General features: G+C 41.1%; 1 protein-coding gene across 1 annotated transcript in view; it reads left to right on the top strand.

Annotated features, from left to right (window-relative positions):
* CACFD1 (calcium channel flower domain containing 1) overlaps positions 1–27,723 on the top strand; it is a 523,250-nt gene that overhangs the window by 405,375 nt on the left and 90,152 nt on the right. Inside the window, exon 4 of the mRNA XM_044058223.1 lies at positions 600–707. Within this exon, the coding sequence (XP_043914158.1) occupies positions 600–707 (108 nt within the window). The remainder of the gene's footprint in view (positions 1–599; positions 708–27,723) is intronic.

Raw genomic sequence — 27,723 nt, 5'->3', positions numbered from 1 at the left:
CCCATCAAGCAAGAATGAAGGCGAGATTGACAACTTAACATTAAGTTATGTACCTACCATAACGTTCCATGTTAGTTGTCTTCTCGCCTTCTTTCTTGCGACCTCCTCCTTCCCCCAGGCCTGGACAGACCTTTCTAAGAAATTATTATGCTGAAGACCATTCAGACCTGGTCCTTCTTCCATCCTGTAAGTTTCTTTCTTCCTTTTGGAAGTGTTTTTATGCTTGGTGTTATTGCCCTTTGTCATCAAACGAGATCTGGGTACTTACCGCCTTGCATCATGGGATATGGGGCTGCCTCGAGCTGGTAAAAGTGACTCTCGAGCTTAGCTAGTGCCGAGTCGGAGCCGAGGATCGGCTCCGAACCCATCAAGCAAGAAAGAAGGCGAGAGAAGACAACTAACATGGAACGTTATGGGAGGTACATAACTTCTTATTTAGGAGCCATACTCTGATGTGTTAGAAAGCACTGGAATGTAGCTAATGTAAAATGTGTATTGCTGTAGGAGGTGAAGCAGTCTCATTGTGCTTTTCAAGTACAGTGCAGTACAGAGTGTGTAAGTGTGATAATCCTGTTTATTTGTTTTTTTTTCCACCTCAGGATGGCACTCTTTCCCATCATACTCAGTGCAACATTCACTACTGTTCTTGGCAATGGAATTGCATTTGCAACAGGGGTTCTTTATGGACTTGCATCTCTTGGTAAAAAGTAAGTCATTTATTTACACATTATTGTAATTGTACTTGTTACACAGCTTGCCACTGATCCTTCTGTACACTGCAGCTGTCTGTCAGATAGTGGCATACATTCTCAGGAATGCAAGAGAGTTGGCAGAGACTAACTGAATTTTTATTAAACAGTGCTATCTCGACAGATGTAAGTAAGCTACCAGGTTTAACACCTGTTACACACAGACTTCATTTTATGGAATTCAGATTGTTTTATTAACTGTGTGTTGTCATTTTAGTGTTAAGGCATCTTGTCTACCGCTGTGTGGACACTACTGTTCTCCTATTGATTTACTGTGGCTGCTGTTTATTTTTGTTCACCATTTGCAAATATTACAGAGATGAGTCCTTGGTAGATGTCCTTCCGTATGACTGTTGCAGTATTCTATACAATAGGGATCCCCTGCCAAGGGCAGACCAACATCCGACAGGTATACCAAAGCTTTTAGGTTGTAATAAGGATGCCATATGTCACTCATATGCTCCCTGTGCACAGCATAGGGCATAAAGGTGATGTACAGATGTGCCATCCTGAGAACTTTTGTTGCCAGTCTGAATGCCATCTTTAATCATCATTCTGAGTGCTCATGCGTCTGCTGGTTACCTAGACGCTTTTCAAGTAAGTGTCCTGCTGCTTTTTTTTTTGTTGTTGTTGTTTTTTCCTTCTTATCTACTTTTATTTTGTGGTTGCTGGTTTCATGTCATTCTGAAAGGGGAAATGCCAGTTTGGGAGACGGATTCCCCATAAGGATCATCATGAGCAGTGTTAGTTTTGTTTAGGTGCCTCTCATGACCATACCCCTTGTCCAGTTTGGCAGGAGTTTGTTCCAAAAACCTTGTGTAGTCATCTCTGCTCTTTAGCAGTCTACTTAGAAAACCAACATCTTAAATTGTTGGCTAAGAGCACTATGGAGGATTCTTCCTGCCCCGATGGTCAGCCTTCTGTGAAGAAGACTGAGAAAGCACAGTCAGATTCTTCGGCTCTTCCACCTCCAATGGACGTCTCTTTCAAGGTTAGCGAAAGCCGCAACCACCACCCGGTTTCTCAGTCAGATTCCTCTGCTGCGACTGTTTTGGAGGCTGACATGGATCTGGCTTCTTGCACATCCCTGAAGGCCTTGCAGACATCCGCTTTGGATGTTTGGGGGGGAACCATGGCTGAGAGGTGTTCTTCAAATCTTAGTCAGAGAAGAGATTCCTGTTGCACTTATAGAGTGTCATCAGATATCTGATCCTTCTAAGATCTTTAGGGCTGACGTCCCCTTGAAAAAGAAGCAAAAAACTTAGCACCTTTCTTCTTCTCCTAGAGATCCTCAAAGTTAACAGCAAAATCCTACACAAGGTCTGTTTAATGCCTTTATGGCTTTGAAGCCCCCCTTGGTCTTCTACCCTCTTAAGACGCCTAGGGAGCAGGTTTTACCTGATGAGGATATGGATTCTAATGAAGAATCCTTGGCCTATTCTCAGATTCCCTGTCCTTTGGATTATGGCTCTGAGGAGTAGGACTGTTTTAGTCCTGATTGTACTTTTGAGGTGATTTCTTTTGGTGATACAGTCTCACATAATGATGGAGTTTTTTTTTTTTTTCATGGGATTGCACTAAGGTCTCTGATGTCCAGAAGAGGTACTATCAGCTTCTTCAAATGGAGTCTGCTAAGCTCTCTGCTGTCCGTCCTGTTCCTCCTGCCTTGTTGGATGCTTTTTCTACAGCTTTTCAGGTTCCTGACTCTCTAGGCTCTACTCCTAAAAACCTAATAGGTTTTATAAGGTACCTGAGGATTGCAAATTCATTTATAGGTGGCCCTCTGCTGACCCTTTTGTTGTTTCTGTTGCTTTGGATAAGCTGTCTAAGCTTTTGCATTCTACCAAGCTGCAACCCTCTGACAAGGACAGCAGCACTATGGAGAGGTTGGATAAGAAAGTGTATACTTCTCCCTTGGCCTTTAGAGCTATAAACTACCAGACCGACAAGACCAGGTACATTTTAGCTCCTCTGTCTTAGGCCTGTCAGGTTATTTCAGATCTTTCTGATACTGAGGGGAAGACTTCAGCTCTTTCTTTACTAAGGACATCTTCTTAGGTTGCTCACCTTTCTATTAAATGCAGCTATGATACAGATGAATGCCTCATCTTAAGAAGCTGCTGCTTTTGGGTCTGTGATGAGGAGGTATTCCTGGCTTTGACTCCAGTCTTTGCCTGATGATATTAAGGCTAAGCTGGTATATGTTCCTGTAGATAACCAACATCTTTTTGGTGCTGCTGCTGAGCTGTTTAAGTCTCTTCAGGAAACGGGTAAGGCTTTACAGGGTTAGAAATGTATATATTTTTTTGTTTCACCTGATCCTAAGTGTCAGAGGGATTACCCTAATAAACGTGCTTTTGTCCACAGACAGTTTTCCCCTCTACTCAAACGTAAGAAGGGTGGTAGAAGGGCACCTCCCTTTAAGTGTTCTCAAACTCCTTCAGCTCAGAACTCTCCTTTTCCAGACAAGCCAGGTGTTGTATGACTATCCTTGCCCCTCTCGTCTCAGTCACATTCCTTTCTCTCTTTCTTTCCCTGTCCCTTCCTATTTAGTTAAAAATCACTCAAGATTGTTCGGTTCTATTCATAATTCACCAGGGGTGTTATATATTTTGGAAATCTCTTCCTTCCTTTTGGGGCATTCCTCAGCTTCCTCAAGAACAGCTGCCCTTATTTCCAGAGGTGTTTCGGGGCCTGTTTTCTCAAGGAACAATTCAAGAAGTTCCAACTTCTCAAAGGGAGAAGGGGTTTTACTCCAGAATGTTTTTAGTCTCCAGGAAAGAAGGTACATCTCTCTCAGCTAAACAATTTTCTGAAGTTTCCTTCCTTTCAGATGCTATCCCTTCAAACCTGGTTTCCTCATGTTCTTCTTCAGGCTTTTCTAGTTTCCCCGGATCTCTAGGATGCCTATCTCCATATCCCTTTTCAGGAAGTTTTTACATTTCTCTGTTGCTTCCTTGCATTTTCATTTCTCTGCTTTGCATTTTGACCTCTCTACTGCTCCAGGAGTCTTCACCAAATGTCATACTTCTGACGACCTTCTCATTCAGGCCTCTTCTGCAGAAGTTTTACTTTAGCATCTTCACTTTGCTATTTGTTTCCTGCAAAGCCTAGGATTTGTAGTGCATTTCCAAAAATCATTCCTTACTCCTTCTCAGGATCATGTTTTTCTAGGGTGCACACTCCAGACTGTTCCAATGCTGGCATCTCTGCCTCCTCCCAAGGTTTTTATTTCGTTCAATCCTTTCTTCCTCTGGACTCAATTACAGTCAGGGACTTTCTAAAAGCTCTGGGATACATGGTTTCCTCCATCCCCATGCTTCCTCTGGCCAAGCTTCATATGAGAAAGCATTGTCTCTCAATCCAGGGCTTCCTTTTCAACCTCCAGTCCCCTCTCAGGCACTTTTTACAGATGCCTCTGATGTGGGATGGGGGGGCGCCTCTGAAAGTGCAGAGCCTTTTGTCTTTTCGACAAATGAAGGACCACATCAGTATCAAAGATGAGAGCTCTTCTGATTCTTCAGGCTTTTCATTCTCTTTTCCTTCCAGGGCCCCTCAAAGTCTTTGCAGACAATACCACAGTGATGTGGTATATCAACAAGCAGGGGAGATTAAATCTTATCTCCTGTGCAGACTAGCTTTTTAGATTTGGGATCTAGCTGTCCAGATGTTCTTCGTGTTTCACTGTTGCAGTCATCACTTTTGGGTTGTCTGCTTGCAGTAGCCCTCAGTCGGCCAGATTAACAAAGTCTTGGTTCCTGCATTGGTTGCTGTCCCTTCTTCCATGACGTCAGGTCGTCAGGAGTATAAAACATGCAGCTGATGCCATTACATTAGTCTTTCTTGCCGTGCGGTGCCCAAAGCAGAAGCAGTTCGCAAGTGCCGGTCAGCCGACTCCTGAAATTTTTGTTTTCAAGTTTCAGAACCGAAGTCTTCAACTAAAGCTAAGTACCCCATTGGGGAAACTTTTTCTTGCTCCTTACCAATGTCAGTAAAAGTTAATAATTGCATTACTTGTGGAAACCAAATACCTCACAAAGATTTTCACTTGTACTGTATTCCTTGCCTAGGCCCTGACTATGACGTACCTTGCTGTCATTTTTGTGCCTTATTTAAACAACTTACTATCCATCGTCGGTATAGTTTCGCCTCTAAATATTTCAGTTCGCGGTTCAATTATCCTGAAATGTCGTTGGTAAGCCATTCGACTACCGGTATTCTGAAAAATTGCAAAGATAAAGACAGAGACAGACCGTCTAGGTCCAAAGCTGCCGACGACTCTTCTCTTAAGCCAGTCGCCAGTTCGCCGGTACTCAGTGAGGTGCTTTCGCAGCCCCTGATACCCTCTACTTCTGATTCGCAGGCCTCTACTGAGACCCATTCGGAGTCCGGTATTCCACGAGATGCTTCAACTCTAGAACCTGCGCGTTTCTCTACCTTGGATGGGTCCGGAGCCGCTGTGCAGGCACCAGCTTCTGAGGGTGTATTCAGGCCTACGGACTTGAATATTAAACCGACACCTCCTTCTTCTTCAAGGCCTAAACCTCGAACCTTGCCTAGAAAACCGACACCCAGGCCACATGTTCAGGCCTCTATGCTTAAAAAACAAATTATAAGAATGGCTGAAGACCTTATAACTTTAATCAGGGGAAGCCATCCTCCCTCTTCCAAGAGACCTAGCACTGAGTTTGTTTATGAATCTTCTGACGAGGATTCTGATTCTTCTGATGATCTGGATTTACCCTTATTTACTTATGAGGATTCTGATGCAGAGGACTCGTATTTCCTCTGCTTCCCCTCCAGAGGATTTTCCTTTGGTGAAACCTTACACACTCTTCGAGAGCATTTCCACTGGGAAAGCCAGGATTTTTCTGATTCAAAAAAGAGGCTTAGGGATTTCTTACTCCTGCCTCAGCATAGGCCGTTAGCTATACCTCCTGTACTAGACATTGCTGATGATGCCCTCTTGGAATCTAGTTTGGCCCCTGATTCTTTGCCTCCTGCTCCCAGGAAACCTGACAGATATTACAGGGTTCTTGACTCTCACAAGTTCCTTTTTAAAAATCCTATTGCGGATCCAGAGACTATTTCACAGGGACCCAAGGGCATTAAGGCTTCTCTTGCCAAAAACCCTACCCCCTCTGATAGAGAGGGCGCTGGATAGATGGGGTAAGAAGGTTTACACTTCTACAACCTTGGCCATTAAGGCCTTAAACTGTCAGTTTCATATGTTAAAGTATCAACAACACATTATTGGATTGCTAAAACAGAAAATGATGTTGATTCCTGACTGTGCTAAAAATAAGGAATTACAAGATTTAATGCATTCTGCTGAACAGGTTGGAAAACATACTGTGCAGTGTGGGTTTGATTCTTTAGAGGCCTCTTGCAGGGCTGCTGTCACTGGGTCTGTACTCAGAAGGCATGCTTGGCTTAAGGAGCTATCTTTGCCTGATCATGTTAAAGCTAAACTGTTGGTTGCTCCCTTAAATCAGGACCGCATGTTTGGCAACATAGCTGAGGAAGTTCTTAAAAAGATGGATAATTTATTTATTTATTTTATTTATTTTACATTTATTTTACATTTGTTGACCGGGCTAGTCTAACTGGATATATGTCCATTTTCAGTAGAGGCCCGGGGAGATAAGCTCCAAGAGAATTTAGTAACAAAAAAAAATGCTAGTACAATACATTAACAAAGGGAGGAAGCTCAATTACATAACTATCTAACAAACTTAGAGCAAGATAAAGCTAAATCTGTGCAAACTAAGATTTCTTCACTGTTTAGCCTCAGCCTCCAAGATTTAGCAGGCATTGGCCCTCTAAGAATTGGTCCTTTCCGGACCCTTCCTTGTCTTCTCAAGCCAAACCCAGACACAGCAGGAACCCCAGGTTTCAGTCCCAGGGTATGCACAAGACTAAGCAGTGGGGGCTTCCGCTTCCAAATCTGGGAGTAGTAAGACTCCCCCCTATGGAAAACTGTCTCAATGACTTGATTTTTCAACTTCCAAGCACTTCTCAACTGAATGCTCCTTTAGGGGGAAAGATTGGTCTGCAGGCCGAAAATTGGGAACTCATTACCCAGGACAAATGGGTTTTAAATATAGTGTCCCAAGGATACAGATTTCATTTCCACACGTTACCAACGCCAAAAGGTTGGCCATATCTTCCTCCAATTCAGTGGGCAGAAGCACAAAAGCAAATACTTTCTCTTTTAAACATAAAGGCTATTCAAACTGTACCAGAAGAGGAAAAAGGAAAAGGTTTCTACTCAAGAATTTTCCTGGTACCCAGAAAAGACAATTCTTGGCATCCTATTCTGGACCTGCCAATTCTAAACACCTTATTGGTGATTCCAAAATTCAAGATGCTGACTCTTTACCAGTTGCTTCCTATCCTAGGAAAAGATGCCTGGATGGTAACACTCGATTTAAAGGAGGCATACCTGCACATCCCAATCAGGGAATCTTGCAGAAGATACCTGCGCTTCAAAGCAGGCTACAATCACTACCAGTTTTTTGCACTGCCCTTTGGCTTATCTACTGCTCCCAGGGTATTCACAAAGTGCCTAACCCCAGTCATTGCATTTTGCAGGAAAAGAAATATTCAAATATACCCATACCTGGATGATTGTTTAATTCAGGCAGAAAGCCAGGACATACTCTTGAATCATCTGGCCTTTGTACAAAGGGTGCTAACTTGCCTGGGGTACACCATAAATGTATAGAAATCACACCTGGTACCCTGTCAACAAATTATAATCCTGGGAGCAAGCTTGAATACAACCTCCCAGATGGCTTACCTCACGCCAGAGAAACAAATTTATTTGACAACCTACTTCAAACAAGTGGCCACAAAACCCCTACTGTCTGCAAGGGAAATACTACAAGCCTTGGGGATCATGGCCTCCTGCATCCTTCTAATTCCATATGCTAGACTGCATATGAGGAAACTACAGTGGTATCTAAAAAGCCTATGGTGTCAACATTCTCAGGCTCTAGAAGCAAGGATTCCTATCATACCTTGCCTACGCCTAGAGTTTCTTTGGTGGGCAGAGGCCTGCCACCAAAACAAAGGACTACCATTCACAACACCCCCCTGCCACCCAAACCCTAACAACAGACGCATCAGATTATGCATGGGGGGCTCATCTGGCAGGGAAGTGCATTCAGGGCAAATGGAACCCAAGTCAAATGCACCTGCATATCAATCAAAAAGAAATGTTAGCTGTACAGAATGCTCTGACAGCCTTCAAGGACCACATTTTTTTCAGGACAGTTAACACCACTGTTATATGGTACATAAACAAGCAGGGGGTACACATTCTTACCCCCTCTGCAGACTAGCCATGGCATTGTGGAACACAGTCCTGAGCTATCAAGTGCATCTACAAACTCAGTTCCTGCCAGGAAAACTAAATATACTGGCAGACGAACTAAGCAGAAACCTCATGGACCCACACGAGTGGAAACTGGAACCAAGGATTTTTAACATGTTGACAAGCAAATGGGGAGCCCAGATATAGACCTGTTTGCCTCCCTCCAGAACTATCAATTGGACAAATTTTGCACAAGGAATCCTCACAAACAAGCTTGGAAGGTGGATGCTCTGTCCTTCAGCTGGAAAAAACTATCAGTTTATGCCTTTCCTCCTCTGCCTCTGCTCTCCAAAGTACTATTAAAGATCAAACAAAACAAAGTAAGGATGATTTTGATTGCACCAGACTGACCACGCCAACAGTGGTACCCCCTCTTATGCAGCGAGTCACTGTTGGCCCCATGGCACCTGCCTCAGACTCCTACCCTGTTGTCGCAGCAGAAGAACCAGATTCTGCACCCTCAGCTTCAAACACTGAACCTAGCAGCCTGGCTAATTACCTAATCTTTCCTTTACCATCCCTCAGTAAACCAGTGATGGATATCATTTTAGAGGAGGCCTAGTACTAGAAAGTATTATGCTGAAAAATGGAAAAGATTCTGTGCCTGGAACCCATCTCAAGGGATGAGCACAGCAGTGCCCAGTTTACCTCAGATTTTACAATACTTAACTGAGATGCTTCACAAGGGGCTGTCTTTCTCCTCCATCAAAATTCACGCCTCAGCCATTTCAGCTCAGTATAACACAGAACCACCCCTCTTGCCTCATCCACTGCTTAAGCATTTCCTCAGAGGGGCCAAAAATCTATGACCTCCCAGGAGAGCTCCAACCGCCCAGCCTGGGACCTCAACTTTGTGTTGGAAAAGCTCACCCTTCCTCCTTTCGAGCCAGCTGCCACTGCGTACTTAAAATTCCTTTCTTGGAAAACAGCTTTTCTTTTAGCGATCACCTCAGCAATAAGGGTATCCGAATTACAGGCCCTCATGGCAGTGGAGCCTTTCATCATCTTTCATGTGGACAGGGTGTCCCTCAGGACCAATCCCTCATTCATGCCCAAGGTGGTATCCATTGTGGCCCTTAATCAGTCCATACATTTGACAACCTTCTTTCCTAATCTACAGAACAAAGGGGAATGGATTCTGCACTCCTTAGATGTGCACAGACAACTTAGATTCTACTTGGACAGAACTAAACTTCAAAGGAAATCTGATCAACTGCTTGTGGTATTTGCTGCAGGGGCAGAGGGAAAGGCTATTTCAAAGCAAACCATTTCCAAATGGATAGGCCATTGCATTCATTTCTGCTACAAACACCATGGAAAACCTATCCCACAGGGGATCAGACCCCACTCAACCTGGGCTGCATCTACCTCTACAGCCTTTCTCAGAGGTGTCCCTACCAGGGACATCCTAGAAGCTGCTACCCGGAGTTCTGTACATACTTTCACCAAGCATTCCCAACTGCCAATTTTCTCTAAATCCAGAGCTGGCTTTGCCACTGCAGTCTTGCAGGGCCTTTTAGCTGGTCCTAATGCTATCTAAATTCCTCCTCCCATCCTTAGCTTTGGGAATCTACCCAAAAGTGATGACTGAAACACGAAGAACATAGTACAGTTGTGTACACTTACCATAAATGTAGATGTTCGAGTGTATTCACTGTTGCAGTCCTGGTTACCCTCCCTCCATCCCCCTTTCTTGCTTTGGCTATACCTCTACTCTCCTTTACTATGCTCAAAAGCTTTTTGGGTGTATTTACTTTTTTGGTGGAGGTATAACCTTGTATATTTATAGATTTAATTGCTTCCCATTAGGGAGGCACCTGACATCTGGGGCAAGAAAAACTGATGTAATGGCGTCGGCTGCATGTTTTATACCCCTGACGACCTGACGTCATGGAAGAAGGGACAGCAACCGACGCAGGACCCAAGACTTTGTAGAGTGCACAGACACAGTTCTTTTACCATGTTGTAAGGAGTAACACTGTCTTCAAAATAAGGTATTACTTGGCACACTGACATGATCCCTTGCAAAGTTATTTACCAAAATATGAAAAAAAATCATAATTTCCATATCCTACTTCCAAACAAACTTTGATTTCTGCATATGTGTCCAACATACAGGCACAATTCTTTTGCCATGTCGGAACCAGCAATACTGTCTTCAAAATGATGTATTACTTGGAACATTCAGAGGCTCCCTTGCAAAGTTATTTACCAAAATATGAAAAAAAATCATAATTTCCATAACCTAAGTCCGAAACAAACGTTGATATCTGCACATGTGTCAAACATACAGGCATAATTCTTTTACCATGTTAGAACCAGCAATACTGTCTTCAAAATGAGATATTACTTGGCACATTCCGATGCTCCCTTGCAAAGTTATTTACCAAAATATGAAAAAAAATCATAATTTCCATAACCTAAGTCTGAAACAAACTTTGATATCTGCACTTGTCCAACATACAGGCACAATTCTTTTACCATGTTAGAACCAGCAATACAGTCTTCAAAATGAGGTATTACTTGGCACATTCAGATGCTCCTTTGCAAAAGATATTTACCAAAATATAAAAAAATCATAATTTCCATAACCTAAGTCCGAAACAAACTTTGATATCTGCACATGTCTACAACATACAGGTACAATTTTTTTACCATGTTGGAACTATCAATACTGTCTTCAAAATGAAGTATTACTTGGCACACTGACATGGTCCCTTGCAAAATTATTTACCAAAATATGAAAACAATCATAATTTCCATAACCATATAACCAAATAAGTAATACATGTTAGTGTGGAGTATGTGCATATTGTTAACAGATAATAATTATTCTCTAAAGCTGGATACATAAACAAAAACTTATAATAACCATCACTGAAACCTGTGCTATAGATAACCTATACTTGTTGCACCGTATCAGCAGTCTGACGATGTATGCAGAAGCACTTCCCTGGTACACAAATGAATTATTTCCACTGCCAACATCTTCATTAGTACATGTTATACACATGTCTATAAATGAAACATTCACCCAAATGACCCCCCCTCAGGAAAATGTTGAGATACGCACAATCACCAAAATTATGTATATATATATATATATATATATATATATATATATATATATATATATATATATGCGTGTGAACAATGTATATATGTGTAAGTACATTATGTACATACATATATAGCCATATACATTATGCACATACATATATAGCCATATACACATCCACAAATTATATATATTATACACACACACACACAGGAAGAAAAAAATCAGGGGTTTAGAAGGATAGGCAGTTAATGAAGAATGAACGGTGTTGTTTGCAATGACTCCAACCACAGAAAAAACACAACAATGTAAAATATATTCTTCCACACACACCCACATTTGTTACATTTCTTGACATTGTACAAACGACAGAAAGAAAGTGGTGGTGGTGGGGCGTGGCTTGCAATGACTCCAAGTGGATAAACAGGCAAATCTGACTTGTCCATTCACCAATGTGCTAATGACTTGTACTTATGTGAATAACTCTGACAGCTGCTGACAGGTTTGCCTGAAAAGTGGTAATGAGTCAGTGATATTTTGTAGCTGCAGTTATTGGTAATGTGCTAATGACCTGCATTTCATTACTGTAAAGTTATGCATGCAAAGTTATGCATGCTCAGAGACAGGTGCTAATTGCTCCACAGAACCTGTTGCATAGGCATTCATTATATTACCTTGTCCAGCTGCTGTGTAACACAGAGTCATTATCATCAGTAAGGACAAGACAAGTCCAAACACCTGCAGCAATTGGAGAGACCACAAAATGTTCCTTACAGATAAAATTCAGGGTCTTCAAGATCTGTCTTATGCAGACAGGCTGAAGTAATTGTCACTTTACTCTTTATCATACCAACTGCTCAGAGCAACAAGAACACCTGATATATATTCCAGGAATTGCATAGAATTTATATTTTTAGTTTGCTGATAGCTCCCCCATCCCCATGCTATGTTATACCACCCCTTTTCTCATTTCCTCCTTATTTAACTCTGCCACTACTGTATGGAGACTATGTCAGATCTGGTAAAATGTATTTTCAATGTGTTGGGCCAGATCTAACATCTGCTGACTACAGAAGTAATGCAAACCAGGGCTAGTAATGTCCTATTATAACAGAGTATGGCCTTCCAATCATTTCTTTGCTGTCATCACATAACTCAATGCCAAAAAAAGGAGAGCATAAATCTAATCCCCCCCCACACCAAGCCATTCCATAGTCTGATTACTTGGCTAGTTCTCCATTTCTCCCCACTGCCATAAACAAAAACTCTCAGTGTGCATACTTTCTGCTTTACCTCTACAATGATTACAGATACTTGTATTTAATTAAAAACTTTTACTTCAAATTTTGTAGCACAAACAATAACAGACATTTGCTAAACAAAGTAATACAGTCTCACAATGAGAACAGACTTGGCATTACAACTTCTATGCTTTTGAAACTTACATTCACTGGAACGGCACAAACTCACATTGAAAGAAAATGCATCTGGCCATTGGCATGTTATGTTTGCCTTTAAGCTGTTTTCAAACCATCAGCCTCTTGCACACATTTTAAGACCATGCAAAAGTTCTTTAATTCACCTTCCTCATTGCAATAAATTTCAATGTATAATAACTAAATCATATCCCTTGTATAATACGTCATCAGTTGTTAGAGCATGTTTTAAATGTATAGTTTGAACATTATGAGCATATAAAGAACATTTATTCTGATAAGCAAAGATCAACATATGCTACAATTCATCCCTCTGTAAGTATATATATGTAGTGCATGCACACACACATCTATCTATCTGTGTGTGTGTGTGTGTGTGTGTGTGTGTGTGTGTGTGTGTGTATATATATATATAGATATAGATATATAGATATATAGATATATATATATATATATATATATATATATATATATATATATATATATATATAAACAAACAAGACAGGGAGTGAAACAGAACCCTGCCCTATACGCAGAGAAAAGGATTAGACATACCTGCATTCACTTTGACACTAGCTGAGGTCCCTACGTACATGTTTTGTAATAGAATGGCAAACTAATCAGTGATTGAAGATGTAAAATATGTAATCCCTTTAAATGTAATCAAATGCCGTCCTATCATCCAGATGGACTACTAATAAGGGAGAATTTGTCTGCATCTTGAATCAGGGATACACTGTTAATAATTCTATCAAAACTCTATTTCCCACAAGCTTTGATCCAAATGGATCAAACCTAAAAGTAGCAGGACCCACCTGGACAACAGAGCAGCCATAAAGATTGTATCATTCTGGTATAGCAATCAGATTGACCTATAAGCTTCTGCCCTTCCTTGGGGATCACTATCACTGTTTCTTCTTTCAAAGAGGGTTGTGTCTCTAGTGTTCTTAACACCACAGTTATCAAAACTAACATCTCTGTCAACATCCACTCTTTTCACCTTTCAAACGTACATTTCATAAATCCACCTAGTCACTAAGGTTATTTTATCTACGTTTCTGTCCATAGTTTGGTTTGGCCTCCTTGTTTCAGGCATGCTAGTGCATTTGGTTTCAGGCATGCTAGTGCGTTTGCTCGGATTTACCATCTGCCCTGACTGTCTACTACCTTTCTTCTGTTGTACCACTCTTGGTCTCTCTTTTGTACTTGTTCCAGGCATGTTGACAGGCATTTCTTCAGATATGCCATTTAACCCATTTCCAGGAGAATATCCTTTTTCCTCTAGCCAATAGATTTTTTTCCCCAAGTACTACATCTTTGTATCTCTAAACTGACTGCTTTATTCTTAACCACAACAAAACACAATCGCTTATTCAGTAAACAGTTTCCTGTCTGTAGCGACACTGAAAAGACTACAATTTTGTACAAAAGGCCAAAACTGCTTATGGGATAGTGCACATTCCCAAAACGCAGGTGTGCAGTAGAAAAAACCCACCATAATACTAAGCTGAAAACAATGACAGTATGCAGCACAAACATTTCAAATGTCCCTCCTCACCAAGTGTTTCTGATCCTGTAACATAAAGTGAACGTCACAATCAAGTAAATCACAATCTAAGTAAATAGAACAAAACTCAGAAAGCTGTTTAATCGCTTCTGATGTAACAATGAAGACGCCAGCATGAAGCCAAACAAAAAGAAATAACACACAAAGCTTACTGCAGTTACAGAGATATCAGCCACAACACGATCTTTGTGCACACAAGACTTCATAAGGCAGGATTTGCAAAGTGATACACTGGCAAAATTCAAAAAGACACCACCAAACACACGTGCTGAATTGCGATGAAAAAGAGCCAAATATTACAGTTTCAATTAGCGAATACAGGCAAATAGACATACAGATAAAAAGGCAAATATGCAGTACAATTTCAGTAAGTCTAGAGGACATGCATGTGCCCTAAATCAGTCAGAAAATGACAAACGTCCATTACATTATACTTGCATACACATTGCAACGCAACTGCTTAGCAACCACCTGAGCTCCAAGTCAACCGCTCCACATTCCAAAACAATAACAAGGCCTGTGCAGCACCAAAGTACAAGCACCCGCTGTCACCCTTACAAGAAATCGCATATTAATCATATTAATCATAAATTAAGCATTAATTAAGCATTAAATTAATCTAATTTACCCAGCTACTCGAGATCACGGCATTTATGCATTTTCCGTAAAAATGCGCCCAGTACCCCAACCCAATAACGGCCGATTCCAATGCGCTTCTGCAAAATAACTAACAACCTCACCTCAGGTAGAGAAACAAAACAATGACATTAAAGCTACCAATACCTATCACTTACAGTAGCTACGGGGTCAATGAATGTACAAGTGCCACTATGTAGATCCATAACATATTATGTAAGGCATACAACTACAAGCTTCATACCACTATTTTCTGCAAAGGAAAACAAGCCACAGTCAGCAGCTGAATTATAAAGCAATGAAAATTTTAAACAGACAGCACCACAGCAAGTAAAACTTCTGTAGAAGTCCGTTCACATAAAAAAATCAGTCCTCATAAAGCAAGAAAACCATGTAAGCTGTAGCAGGGCAATATGTTACCTTATCTTACCTTACGGATCAGAGATTAAATGGTCTGTAGAAGAGACTTGCAGTTTGTTTTGAAAATGTACTTAGATCTACGGTGCAGGTCTTTCTTCCCGTAACTGCAGCAAATCTCCCCTGGTTCGTTCAGTTATCAGCAGGATAACTAGAGGGATCCACCATAGCAAGATAAAGAAAGGGAACTTTTACTGCTGGAACCCTTATTTATTGGGACAGAACAAAGGGTTTTAGGTCAAGGGGTGGGAGGAGTTAAGTGTACTGTGATTGGACATAACGGCTTGCATAGAAAATCGGCTTGCTATGAGAAGAAAGTACAGAGTGACTTGCAAGCCGATTTTCTCCGAGAACTCAAATATAACCACCACGTAATTGTATACTGAAAATTAAGCTGACAAGGTAACTGACAGAGTTCAGTTACTTTTTCATCTTAATTTTCAACAGTGGAGTTACTATCTGACTACAAAATTAACTGCGCTGGGAGAAGGCACTCGGGGTTAACAGAATGGAATTCCTATCTTCTCATGGCGCACTCGGTGTTAAGCACAGAGGCGCCATGAGAAGGTACTCGGTGTTAATGAGTTAAAAGAAAGAAGTAAAATTTTGTGGCAGACAACCCAACAGAGCCTTTAGGCTACCCAACTATAGTCAGGTAGAATAAGTTTTACAAACCATTCTTCCCCCTTGCTATCCAGTAGATTGCAAACTTGTCTAACATATCCTGTTTCCTTCCTTTACAGCCTGCTGGGTGTTTACAATCCCCAGGTATTTCCAACTCTTCTAAGTGATTTCCCAGCTTTCCCGTCTCTGAAAGAACCTCCTAAAGGGAAATTGAAGTGCCTGCTGTTACTATCTCACCCCAAGACCTGTCTACAATGTGTATGTACCCTACTGTGCCAAATATCACTCAGTGTACTTTAATTGTATTATCCCACAGAGCGCATGCTAGCAGCCTACCCTGGACTGCAAGTATCCCTATTATACAGCTACCATATTCCTGTATTACAACCCTTGCTATTTCTCACTTGAGCCACTAGGTGGCAGCATTTACCTCCTTTTTCCAATCTGTTTTTTCTGCTACAGTTGCAAAATCTTTTCTCTGTAACTACTACTGCCCTGCTTTAGCTCCTGTATACGTATTTAACCAGTCCCTGACCCCTAGTGCCTCCTTACTTCCGTGCTTGCTCCCTGTTTTTTGCTGGCTTGCTCTTCCTCCTCCTCCTTGGCTCTACCCACTCCGTTCACCCTGCGGGCTCACTCTGCTCCTCTACCCCGCCCCCAATTCCCACATACCCCCATTACGTATACATTTATAACCACTAGACAACATCCACCACCATCCCAACACAATTGGTACTTCAGAACTCCACCCATAATTATATATATCCCACCCCCTCCCCTGCTAATTCTCTTCTACACTTCAACACACTACTATCCTCCCCTGCACTGCTACACACCACACAACCTCACCCCTATTTACCATTAGTATAAAATCTTCTTCAGCACTGACCCTACTATTATGTCTTCTGACTTTAACCTGTCTTACCTATTTTACTACCCCTCGCTATGCCCATCATTCTCCCCATTTTCATACGACAAATACATTCATATCAGAACACTCACACACATCTGTAATTCTATTCCCTAATCTATATAACCTCAGTAATAGCCTCCTCTTTCCCTTCAAACTCAAATCCACCTATAAACACTCTACTGTAGCCCAAACAACCTACATGGCCTCAAAGCAAACAACCCTCAGACTACATACTAAATAGTCTAAATACCTCCTCATCACTATACACCAACTTATTACCATCCGCCTCGCAGGTGATATTCACCCTAACCCTGGACCTGTTAACCCGACTAAATTCAAGCCCCCCCCCCCTTTCTTTCCTCAACAGGAAAATCCATCATATTCTCAGCACTAAATGCTCAAAGTATATGCAACAAAATCCCCATCCTCCATGCCTGGCTCATCCACAACCACCCAGATATCCTTTCCATCTCTGAAACCTGGCTGAAACCCTATATACTAGACACCAAAATAACTCCTCCCAATTACTGTATCATCAGAAAAGATGGACTACACAAAAAGGGTGGTGGAGTCACTCTCCTCTACTCATCGTCCCTCTCAGTTATTCCCTTCACAAAACCCATTCCACAATTCGGTAATGCTGAATTAATTACTGCCCTACTTCAGATAAATAAACATAAACTTATATGCATAATCAGTCTCTATATCCCTCCTGGTGACAATGTCCTTGTCTTCGAAGAAATTCTCTCCTGGCTCTTTTCTAATATTACTAATGAGACTATAGTCCTGGGTGATGTAAATATTAATTGGACCACCATACCATCTCCCTCCAACTCCCTAAACATAAAACTTTATAACTTCACACAGCTTATCAACTCCACAATGAGACCTTCCAAAGACAACCCCTCTGGAAGTATCCTTGACTGGATACTAGTCTCTCACCCTCAGTACATCTCTGATAGCGGTACCCTCCCTGATTCACTCAGTGACCACATTCCTACCTTTGTCCATCACCTTTCTATACCCTTGTAACTACCCCATACTTTCATCACCACTCATCCCCTAAAAAGCTTCAACCCCAATGCTTTCTCAAATGCACTAAAACACACAAACTGGAACCCTGTAAAATCTCTACCTTTAGACAACGCCATTTCCTACTTTAATACAACCTTCCTAAACCTTCTTGATAACTTTGCCCCCCAGAAAACTAAAAGAATAAAAACTAACTCTGTCCCTTGGTTAACCAAAGCTACCCTAGCAGTCCTACGCCTTTGAGACAAAGCCTGGAAACATTACCATAAAAACAAAACTCCCATTACCCGTAATGAATACAAAACACTTCGTAACAAAGCAAAAAAAAATCATCATCTCAGACCGTAAATCCTACTGTTCCACACTCCAAAACAACCATAAGACAAACCCAAAAAAATTCTGGAACGGTATTTCCTCTCTCCTCAACCTTGGTAAAAAAGAAAACCCCTGCCCAGATCCAAATAACTCTGACATTGATTTAACCATACAATTCAACTCTTTCTTCATTGATTCTATTGCCAAACTAACAAAATCCTTCTACAACAGTCCTATATGCCCACCTGTTATCATCCTACAGCTCATCCCCCTCTACTGCTTCCTCCTCCCAACCCCCACCTTTCTGTATGAATTCCATCCTTATATCTACTATAAGAAAACTCCTATTAAACCTGAAGCCATGCTCAAATGCCCCTGACAATATCACTTCCTACTTCCTAAAGATCACCACAGAAGCCGTAGCCTTCCCCATCTGCATTCTAATCAACTGATCAATCAACGAAAGCTATGTACCACAACTTTTGAAAAAAGCCTTTATTATCCCTCTTCACAAAGGAGACAACATTAACAACATTTCCAATTTTCGACCCATTGCCACCCTATCCCCCATCTCTAAACTGCTAGAAAAATGTATACATTTACAACTCTTACCCTGCCTTATAAATAACCAACTATTAACTCCCACACAATATGGATTCAGGCCCAGTCACAGCACCACCACTGCCCTCCTCTCCTTCTTAGAAACCTTTAACAAAGCCCGTGACACTGGCTGTACAGTTTCTTCTCTCCTCCTAGACCTATCAGAGGCGTTCAATACTATCTCTCACAATATTCTACTAACTAAACTTTCCAAGCTAAGTCTATCCCTCTCCTTAATTAATTGATTCACCAGTTACCTCTTTGATAGGCAACAATCAGTTAAGTGGAAGAATGTTAGCTCCCCATTCCTCAGCACTCCAACTGGTGTACCTCAAGGTACCATTTTAGGGCCACTACTGTTTAACATTTTCATAAATGACTTCCACAATGCCATTCCCAATACTAAACTTATTCAGTACGCCGATGATTCAACAATTATATGCTCTGCCACTTCTATTCCCACTCTCGTAAAATGAACTCAAGATGCGTTCTCCTGTACTGAAAAATGGATGCTAGATAATCATCTGGCACTTAATGCAACAAAAAACAAACTCATGATATTTACCCCTTCTGAGACCACCATCATTGATAAAGACACATTCATCATCACTAGTCACAATAATACTCCTCTTGAAATTGTATCGAATGAAAAATTACTAGGTGTCCTCGTTGATGATCAGCTGAAGTTCAATATTCACCTACATACAAACATTAAGAAAACACATCAGAAACTTGGAATGCTGTACCACCACAATCGCTACTTCTCCTCTTCTACCAAAATAATTCTGTCCACCACATACCTCATCCCATCTCTCCTATATGGTGCCCCACTCCTTACTAACCTACAATCTTCCCTTAAGGCCAAACTAACCTCCTGCTAAAATAAAATCTCAAAATTTGCCAGAAGGTCACCAGTCTTCCACTCACCACTGTATTGCTCTTCATAAACTGAATTGGCTACAGCTGTCCCACTATCTCACTTGTGTCCAACTCATCCAAGCTCACAAACGTATTTTCACTCCCTCACTCTGCCCCTCTCTAGCTTCCACCTTCAAAATACACATACCTCATGGACTCCTAAGATCAAACACTCAAAATCATATTGAATTACACAAACCTGCCCGCCCACCAGGTAAACATATATTATCGTTTTCTTTAGCATGCCTCTGGAACTCACTGCCACCCCTGATCCGTTCCAGTAGCAGTCTCTCCTCCTTTAAAACCATGCTTCAGTCACACCTAACACCACCTAACATCCCACTGGGAATGCTACTGTAGTACTCCTCCTACATAAACCAAATCTGAAACCCAGCCTCTCTCTCGGTACCAGGTCATTTACTTCTAAAGTAACTAAAAACTGTCTTTCTTTTCTCTTATCAGTGTAAGAACCTAATTTCACAAATAATACTTATGTTTATTTTTCCTTTAAATTATATCTAAAATCATGCTTGTGGTTGTACTTGTAATACTGTACAAAATTGTTTATTATATCCTGTGTATTCTGTTGCATGTTTATTATCTAATATTCTTGTATATTTGTATGTTTTGGAGCTTTTCTCCCCAGGACTCCATTGAAAACGGGCTATCTTAGCCCAATGGACAATCCTGGTAAACCAACTGCAAATAAATAAATAAATCAGTGGATGAGATCGTTAACGTAGATCTAATATGAAAGGTCCTGCACATTGTAATTGTGATTGCCTTTTATCCTGTGTTCATTTGGATTTTTTCTGTCAAGTTCCACCATTAGTGGGCAGACAGTTTCTCCGCCATGAGACAGAGAGACCGTGATGTCACACACCACATTAAGAGTATGTTCTCAGTCCTTAAACCCAAATCTCTTCCAGCAATGCAGTTCTTTCTTAAGCTGAAGTACCGCCAAATCTTTTAACTTGGGCTGTCTGATAACCTCTGACACAGTTGCAGATGGTGCAAAATTCTGCAACAGGATTACTAACTGGGTGACCCTTGTCACTTTACTCCTATCAGATCTCACAGCTTGGTCTGTGTATAAGATAGTATTCCTACTTACTAGGCTATTGCAACCTGTTTCCTGCTTAATTGAAGATCTTTTGGCCCCATATTTACCCTGCTAGTTCTCTCAGGTCTTTGAGAGAGACTGCCAGCTGCCCTAAGAGCCCTCGTTTGTAAATCAGGAAAGGATAGTTTTTAATTATGTTGTCGCATTAGTATTCTGGATTCATGTAGTTCCCCAGTTCAGATGTGCAGCACTGAAATATTCCTTTGATGGTCCTAAAGTATCATCTCTTCAAAAGTGTTTCCTAAACCCTATGCAGAAAGTAGTTTTAAACACTGAAGATTAAGTAGTAAATGAAATGTTTATAGTCTGTCTGCTCTAACTACTGATGTAGTCTATTCTTGTGCTAAAATATGTTGACACCAATGTCCACAACTAACATTATTAAGCCTATAACTTACCACTTACAACTCCTAAGGGGTACAGTATCGTAATACAACCTGAATATATTGTCTAACTCCATCTTTAATACAGGTATCTGTATGTTTACTACTGCATATCCATTTTTACAGCTGATCCCCTACAAATGTGTGTATAATATATTCCATTTTAACATGATACCGTGATTTGTACCACTATGAATGCATTTTTTATTTAGTATACTATGCTATTATGTAATGTGAACCAGTTCAATGTGTTACTGTTTATAACTTTCTAACACTGCACTGTCAGGCGTCACACAAATGTTTTATTTACATGTATTAATTTACATTGTATCTTGTTTTATATTGCACCAGTGGAGCTTTTCTCCCTGGCTTTAGCTGAAAAAGGGGTTCTACACTCAGTTGGACTTCCTCAGTCAACAAATAAAAATAAATACATGAGTTATTTTAATTATTATTTTATCTTTGTCACATTAATTACACTATTTATTTTGATAATCATTTAAATGTAAATAAATGAATAAGATAGTCATGATATTTGCCATGAAAAAATTCCCACAATTGAAATACTTCATCTGAGTGTGTGTTCTTGTGGCTACCATATCACAAGCTGTGACCTCCCACTGACACACACACTTGATTGATTGAGGGAAGAGCATACATGTAGATCCTGTCAAAACTCACCGACACATCATCCCAGACACCCAAAGACTTAATGGGGAGAATCTTTTGGCTTACCCTGATGCTGAGAGAATGGTGATAGTTGAGTGCTTGGCAACTGAATTTTTTTCACACTTTGCTCCCACTATTAATCTGCCAACTGGCCCATTTGCTCCCCATCAACGGGGGACATAGACTGCTATCAGGGTGGTTTGAGTGTTTTATCTTAAAGTTGCCCTAGGCATCTCCCCATGCATACCCATCTAAACAAAAAAGGTAGCAGAGCAATCCCATGCTTCCATAAGAGATGTTGCCAGCAAGTTCTTGAAGCAGAGAAAGTATTTTCCCTGTCTTCGTCAGAGAAGTCAGAGAAATCACACTGCCCTACGTGCTCCCCTAGCAACCCCAGCCTTCCTCTCAGTCTGAGAGGGGTGAGTGGGTTGCTCCTCTTCCTGCCTGGCTCTGAAAGTGCAGGAGCCACTAAAGAAACCTCTTGACACCAGAACTGGTGGGGAGGGTTCCTTGCAGGTCCGCAAACACTTGCTGCAAGGTGCACCATCACAAGGTGAAAGACTGAGGGGATAAATCATTTTTAACTTCCTGGAGGCAAGTCTAGCTCTTAGATGGCTTCACTGACATTATTCCATATCTTGATCCTTGACAAGTGAAGGATCAAGTTCATGCCTGCCTTCTGCTTCAGCTTACATTAGGGGGTCCAAAGAGGTGTACCTTTAACAGTCATTTTTGGAGATGCATCAGAGGGGAGTAAGAACTGCCTGTTTTCCAGGTAAGTGGCTTGAACGGTCTTGCAACCAGCTTGCTACTGTGGAGTGATCTCCACATTCCCTTTGGCTGATGTTCAGAAGTCGAACTTAGGATTGAGGCCAGTTTTCCACAAACTTTTGCAATGTGCCTTCCACAGGGTTGGATTGTCCACAGTGAGGGCAGTCCACCAAATCCTCCCATTCCAAATTCCCATGTCAAACCTTCAGTGTTTAATATCTGATAGGTTCTGGCTCTACAGGTACAAGAGTCCACCCTTAGAAAACATGCCCTGAAGTTAGTGTCAGGCACCAGTGCAAGCCTGTCCCATTCCAGCACTTCCCTCGGCAGGTACCTTCACATGTGCTCATTCCACACTGCATAACACTCAACACATGCTCAACCACATACAGATTCTTGCTGGGTAAATGAGCACTGGCTTGAGTTGAAGGGAGGTGAGATTCTCTTTCTCCCTTTGCACCCTGAGGTCACTCAAAGGACTTATTTTAGAGATGAGTAAGAGCAATAATACAGCCTCTCCTCCTCTCCTTTACAGCTCCCCACCTGATGTACCCTCTTTTGGAGAAACTCTCCAACTAAGGATGTCCACCATGGATTGGTCTATGGTCTCCATTTCTTCCCCTAAGAAATTTCTCATTGGTCTTGGAGTATCTTTTGAAGGAGGAAGCTTTGTCATCCCCATTTTGTGGTTTGATATTCAAAATGCCAGTCATTTGCCAGATGAGACATTAAACTGAGATCCCATCTGCTTAAGTTGATGGCAGCTCAGGAGGATGCAAAAGATCCCAGGTCACCCATCAAAAAAGTAAAGTAAGTGCCTTGAGGCCCTGTCCAGATTTGCCCTAGTAGTATGAGTAACACCTTGGAACTCTCCCAAATAGAGGCTGCTAACCTACGGGGACTAACCCAGTCAGTAGAGAAAAAATATGCAGCCTGGTGAAACCAGTGTACTGCTTCCTTAGCACTTACGAATGCTGATGCCTGTAGAAAAAAAATAGTATTGGATTATAATAAGAGCTGTAGAGTACAAATAGCCGTGTTGCAGGTGGTGCATTTTGACAGAAATGAGCATGTGAATTGGCAAACAAAAAATTTCAGGTTGGACATTAAGCAGAGTATCAGGGACAAAGGAACACACTGTTTTCTAGAGGAGCATCCACTTTGATGGAAGAGAAAAAAAGTTAATCATAGATTTATGGTAGGAAGGGCTTATAGGCAGGCCATGAGGATTATACTCTGCCATATGTGTATTCTACACCTAAAGCTGCTGTCATGAAAATTAAGAAATTTTGGGGGAAATCAGCTTTCAGCAGTGAATATTATTTGTGGGTGAGAATTGGAGCCTAATTTGCAATAGTGAAGATGTACGAGAGAGATCAGGAAAAGAAAATATAACAAAAGTGGTTAGATTTTTGAAGAAATGTATGAAAATGTTCGCTATGGAAGATGTAAATTCACTAGTAATTTGGACAGAAGTTACAAATTGTCTGAGGTCAAGAAGTGTACAAGCTGACAGATTTTAAAAATTTCCTACAGAGCACTGTGTCAGAAATGATGGTGTGCAAATAGTGGTAACTAAGGAAAAAATATTTTTTTTTCCAAACATCTTTATTAAATTTACACATGTGACAAAGGCAGTCTTATATTTATATACATGAAAAACATACAAAATGGTAGCACTTTAGTTACAGTTTACATCACAGATACTATTGAAACAACTGCAGTTGTAAGCATTATACATCACTTATAAAGCATCCAGTCAGGCAGTTAAGCATTATATAGCTCATTCAAATCCTGTCTCTTAAACCTCGTTCCTGCTCTGCATATGTAGTTCCCACAATTCCTATTTTTTCCTATGTAGTTTGCTCCTTCCCTTTTCTAAAGATCCCAATTCTAGTTGTTTTATTTGTTACTATATTCACTACTTCTAGTAAAGTTGGTCTAGATTTTGATTTGCATTTTCTAGTAATTGCTGTTTTGGCAACCACCATAATTAGACTCAGCAAGGCTTTACTATGTCTAGACAATTCTGATTCTGTAGCATAACTCAAAACAAAGTAATCTCAGTCAGCCTAATCTGCTCACCCAGCATCTCCAACAGGGCAATCTGCAAGGAATCCCAAAAGTCTGCCAGCTCATCACACTTCAGAAAAACATGTTCGTGGCTATCTCTTTCTTGCCCGTCACACCTCCAACATTCGCTATCCACCTGAGCAGAAATTATTTGGAGTCTTACTTGGGGTATAAAAATACCTGTGTAAACACTTCCAGGCAAAGATCCTAAATCTTCTAGACTTTGTTACATATTTGGGAGATATACATATATATCCCCCATTGTCTCTGTGAATTGCTTATCCAGTCTCTATTCCCAATCCTTTCCAAGCTCCTCCGATTCTTACAGTTATGTAATATTTTATATGCTTTACTAATTATTCCTTTTTTTTAATGACAGCTTCTGTTCTAGGTTCTATTAAAAACTCTACTAATGCTAGACTTTTATTTAAGAGCTCCCTATTTCAAGGAAATAATTATTTTGAGCTGAGATACTGGATCTGAATTCCCCAGACATAGTAAGCCTTGCTAAGTTTAATGCTTTTGGCTGATAAAAAGCAGTTACTAGAAAATGAAAATCAATATCTAAACTAACTGTAACTAAAGTGCTGACTATTGTAAAGGAGAAACAAACTGAAGTGGTATCTGTAGAAAAAGGAAGGTGGAAATTACATAGAAATGCAGAATAGTGCTTAGCTGGAGGAATGAAATGTATTGGAAGGCAGGAATCGAGCAATTTATGGAATGTTGGAGTGAATGAAAATTGTTAAAATTTATACTGCATGAAAGAAAAATAAATGATGTTATGGTTTGTTTTCTATTACTGTAGGTTTATCTATGTCACTTTATGAAAATGTCCTGTTTAATACAGATGTTTAAAACAAAATGTTGATGCTTTCTATAGGCCTCTGCCTGAGTGGTGTGAGGCCCTCACTAGCTGTTTTACAACAGAGTCTTAAATAATCTTGTCAGTGTGCCGTAGGTCCTGGAAACTGCAGTATCTTACTACCTTGCTTCATGACAAGGAGCTTAAAGCTTTGAACGTAGTTGATAAGGTGGTGGTCTCCTCTAATATGTTGAGGCTTAGATTATCATCTGTCGCCAAAAAAATCCAACCCTTCCTCAGTCTAGCCTCAGCCAAACCCTGCCATCAGGTTTCAGCATGAACATCAGCTTGGTTTGCTCTAATTTTGAGAATTATGACATCAAGCCTAAGGCTGCAGGAGCAGGTTTGTGTCTGGGTAGTATGGTGACTGACGCTGTCCTTCCAGGATTGGCTCAGGCAGCCCATTTGAATTCTCCCTTCTTGGGGAGCAGCTCTCTAGCTGGACCTTACTTAATTGTTTGTCTTTTGTTGTCCAGGTAAGTCCCACTAGGCTAGTGACTTCTTTTCAGGGGAGACCTGAGGTGGTATCTATACTACTCGAGGATGTTTGGCGAGGGCATCAGGGAGCTTCTCCTCTCTCCCCATTATCTTTTTGATAGGTGCCATGGGATCTTTTACATCCATTTGAGTTGCCACCCACCCAAACAGATGGAGCCTTGGTTTAACATCTCATCCAAAGGATGACACTGTCAGTATTACAGCACCCCCTTTATACTGCACTGCAGTGTCAGTAATCCATCCACCTGGTGTGAGGATGGAACCCGCACCCTTCTGCACTAAAGATGAGTATGCTACCTGTTGTGCCACTGACACTGCAACTTCCAGAGGAGTAAGCATACCCTCAGTACATTTGGGGGGCCTCAGTGACCTTCTCCTACAGGCCCCTGTGTTCTTTCAGACCAGGTCAAAATCCAAGAAGAAGTCATCTTGCAGGCCACAGAGGTCTGTCAAGTATCAGCAGTCTTATGTGCGCTATGTCTTCTTTGAAGGAGACCACACTAATATGACAGACTGACTGCTTTGCAAAGGATATCTGCAAGAGAGAGTGGTTCTCCAAATTTGCAACAACATAGAGGGCCATCATAAAGAAAAGTACTACTTTGATTTTTTTTAATTTTTCAAAATATTTGTCATGATCATACGCAGACTGTTTTATTACACCAGCACATCTTTTGCCCCAGGTAGATAAGATTGTTACCCTCCCCAAGATGTTTACCAGTCCATTTCTGCATAAATAAGGATCTCAAAGTTCTCAACAGTGACTGTATGGTTTAGATTATCCAGTCCATCCACTTAACCTCAGGGCTAGTCTGCCATAGGCAGTAGTCACTTGGGATCTGTCAGACTCTCCCAAGCTCCAAAACTCCTCTCTGAACTCTCATAATGCAGCACAGTCCCACATCTCTAATTGTGCATTTTAATTCAGTGGCTAGTGACATCCAAGACTTGTTGCAGCATTTTGGGTGTTTTCTTCCTCACTTAGAGTACTTTTAAGTCAAATTATTCCTTTATCCAGACAACTGACTCCTTGTAACAAGTTACACAGCAGTGCTTGATCATAACAGAGAATGACTTACTCTGATTCTTCATGCCCTTGGAGATAACAGTGAACGGCACAGAGTCACAGATGGAGCCATTACAAGCACAAAACTTTGATTGCCACTTGGACAAAAGGACTTGTGTGGTCATTGACCAAATGCTGGTAGTTTTATCTGGCAGTAATCCGTCTGCATTCTTTTGATGTTTCCAAACCATCAGCTGTTAAGTGACTCAGTACATTGAGTCTAATCCCTGTGACAATTTTCTAGATTCTGTTTTCAGTGTACATACTGAGGTATGCTCACAGTCCAGTGGAATCAGAACTCAATCCAAGTGTCCCTTCCACTTTGTTTATCAAAGACTTGTCTTCAGCCTCATCTGGGTTGCTTCAGTTAAACAAACTTGTACAACATTGTCCATTAGTCCTTCCCTCCCCCAGTGTGTCACCACGGATACATCTGCCATGGGAATAATGGGGAATTTAGGTTACACAGTCCTAATGGACATGGTCACATCTAGAGGCCTTCTTGCACATCACTGTCCTAGAGAAGGTGGCAGAGCTAATGTTTCAAGTTGTACAGGACTCCTTTCGTCATGGTGCAGCTACCATCTAGTCAAGTGACATGACAGTGTTTTTGTGCATCAGACAGCAGGGTG

The sequence above is a fragment of the Protopterus annectens genome, chromosome 16.part0 (genome assembly GCF_019279795.1).
Source record: "Protopterus annectens isolate FY-2018-M chromosome 16.part0, PAN1.0, whole genome shotgun sequence".
Lineage (NCBI taxonomy): Eukaryota > Metazoa > Chordata > Ceratodontiformes > Protopteridae > Protopterus > Protopterus annectens.
Note: the sequence above shows the minus strand (reverse complement) of the source record. Positions and strands in the feature narration are given on the sequence as shown.